At 68.8% G+C, this 2,729-nt stretch overlaps 1 protein-coding gene across 1 annotated transcript; it reads right to left on the reverse strand.

Moving 5' to 3' along the window:
* Positions 1 to 1,300: 1,300 nt before the first annotated feature.
* OLIG2 (oligodendrocyte transcription factor 2) lies at positions 1,301 to 2,203 on the reverse strand. Its single transcript, XM_042868490.1, has one exon. The coding sequence runs from the start codon at positions 2,201 to 2,203 to the stop codon at positions 1,301 to 1,303; it is 903 nt and encodes a 300-aa protein (XP_042724424.1).
* Between the last annotated feature and the right edge of the window lie 526 nt (positions 2,204 to 2,729).

Genomic DNA, 2,729 nt, shown 5'->3' on the forward strand with positions numbered 1-2,729 from the left:
GGGGGGGCGCGCGCGGGGGGGGGGGGGGGGGGGGGGGGGGGGGCGGGCGGCAGAGGAGAGAGCGGAGGATTTAGCGGCTACCGGCCGCTGCCGACAGTTGCATCTGTCGGGGCGCTCATTATGGCTTTTAGAGGAGATAAAAAGCGGCTTCTAACGATGCTCCCTCCGACGCTCACCTGCTCCCCCTGCACGACGCTAATTGGGCCGAACGCCGCAGGTAGCGGCCGCGCAGCCCCGGGGGAGCGGCCCGGGTGGGACCCCGTCCTTCGGGGCTCCGGGAGGCGGCCGTGTGCCCTCCGCGGGGCCGGCCTTCGTTTGGACGCGGCGGGAGAACGGCGGACGAGTGGCGGAGTTTCGCGTTTACTTCCCTCGAAGCGCTTCGAGCTCCCGCCGAGGGCCGGACCCTGTGGGTACAGCCCCCCGATTCGGTGCCCGGGGGGCATTCGCTGCTCCTTCCCCACCCGCGTTCTGCGAGGAACGAGTGAAGAAAAACGATTTCGGCCGCAGAACCATCCCTCCCGTCCCCGCCCCGAGCCCCGACCTTAACGAATACCAAGCGTCATTGACGTAAAACGCTTTTTTTCCCTTTTTTTTCTTTTTATTTAAAATCTCAACAGCGGATCGCTTTTCCTTTCGCAACCAAACAAGTAATAAATATTATTTAGCAACTTTTTTCGTTTTTTTTTTTTTTTCCTTTTTCTTTTTTACAAAAATAAACGGACGATAAAATCTCTGCAGGGGGCGGCGATAAGAAAAGTGTTACTGCGGGGCCGAGCCTGGGGCTCGGGACTGCGACACGGACACAGAGAGCATTACGGACTTCCAACGTGGTTAGAGGCGGCGGGGACGCGAATTGTGTTACACGCTTTAAAAAAGAGGAGAAATCAAAAAAACCGACCCCCATCGAACCCCATCGGACCGGACCGAGGGGAGCGCGGCGGCTGCGGGGCTGTGACACAGCGCAGCGCTCGGACGGGGCTCAGCGCGGGGTCTATGTACAAAGCCCGAAAGACACAAAACCGACGGAGGGAGATCGGAGCGGGGAGGGTGCGGATGGGGGTGGGGACGGTCCCCTGTGACCGCGGACGGACAGACGGCCGGGCAGACGGACCGCCAAAGTCCTTGGCGTCGGGTTCCTCCAGCCCGCCGGCCGCGTTCACCCCTCGGCCCGAGCGAAGGGAGAGACGGCGGCGAAGCCGCCGAGAGACGCGCGGACGGCCGCGGGCTGCGGGCGGCTCCTCCCGGCCGGCCCCGCCGTCGGGGCGCTCCGTAGGTGCTGGGGCGGCCCTGCAGGACGGGCTCACTTGGCGTCGGAGGCCAAGCGGGGCAGAGCGGCGCCGCCCATGGCCGAGACGTGGTGGTGAGGGGGAGCCGCCACCTGGCACATGCTGCAGGGGCACGGCATCCCCCCCCAGTGCTGGAAGCCGCCTCCCAGCCCCGGAGCGGCGGCGGCGGCCGAGGGCGACTTGAGGAGGCCGTGCGGGGGGCGGATGGAGCCTACGGCCGAGAGGCCGGAGCCGGGCAGGGAGGCGCTGGAGACGGCGGCGGGGGGCAGGATGGGGTGGTGCGCGGGGTGCGAGGCGGGATGGCCCGGATGGGCGGGCAGCGGCGCCGAGTGCGCGCCCATGCCGGCGGGGCAGGCGGCGGGGTGGAAAGCGGCGTGGTGGCCGCCGTAGATCTCGCTGACCAGGCGCTTCATCTCCTCCAGCGAGTTGGTGAGCATCAGGATGTAGTTTCTGGCCAGCAGCAGCGTGGCGATCTTGGAGAGCTTGCGCACCGACGGGCCGTGCGCGTAGGGCATCACCTCCCGCAGCCCGTCCATAGCGATGTTGAGGTCGTGCATCCGCTTGCGCTCGCGGCTGTTGATCTTCAGGCGCAGCTGCTGCAGCTCCGGCTCCGTCATCTGCTTCTTGTCCTTCTTGGAGGAGGCGGACGAGGACGACGAGGACGACGACGACGAGGACTTGAAGCCCAGCTTGTCCACCACCACCACCCCCGCGGCGCTCATGGCGCTGCGCAGCTCGGCGCTCAGCTCCGGCGGCGAATCGCTCTGCGTCGAGCTGGACACGGTGCCGCCCGTGAAGCTCCCGCCGCCTCCTCCTCCTCCGCCGCCACCGCCGCCTTTATTCCGGCCCGCGAGGAAGAGCTCATCGGGCTCCGGGGAGGACGGGCGGCTGGAGACCAGGCTGGCGTCCGAGTCCATGGCCCGGCGAGCGGGCTGCCTGCGGCGGGAGAGAGCCGGGGACGGCCCCAGTCAGCCAGCGTCCGCAGAAAGTTCGCCACGGCCTGTCCCCTCTTGTCTCCTCCCGTCCCGTCCCGTCCCGTCCGGTCCCGTCCCGTCCCGTCCCACCCCTTCGTCTCCCGGCCCGTCTCGTCCCCTCGCCGCCCGCCCCGTCCGTTCCACCCGCCCCGCGCTTCCCTGCGCTGCGTCCCGCCGGGCTCTCACCGTGCTCGGGGCGGCCGTGGGCAGCGGCGCGCCGTGTCGGGCGAGCAGCGCGCACCTTGCTGCTCTCCGGCGGCGCCTTTATAGCCGCGCCGGGGAGGAACAATGTCACCGGGCGGGAGGGGGCCTGCGCCAATCGGCGGCGGCGGGGGGGGCGGCTGATGTCACCGGGGCCGCTCCGGCCCGGTGGGGGGGGCGGGCGGCCCGCCCCCCCGGGGGGGGGGGGGGCTGGGAAGGGACTTTTGTCAGATCCATCGTAACGTGTAACAATGACAGCTCTGGGAAC

Source organism: Lagopus leucura, unplaced genomic scaffold (genome assembly GCF_019238085.1).
Source record: "Lagopus leucura isolate 7727_CA_CO unplaced genomic scaffold, USGS_WTPT01 Super-Scaffold_100001, whole genome shotgun sequence".
Classification (NCBI taxonomy): Eukaryota; Metazoa; Chordata; class Aves; order Galliformes; family Phasianidae; genus Lagopus; species Lagopus leucura.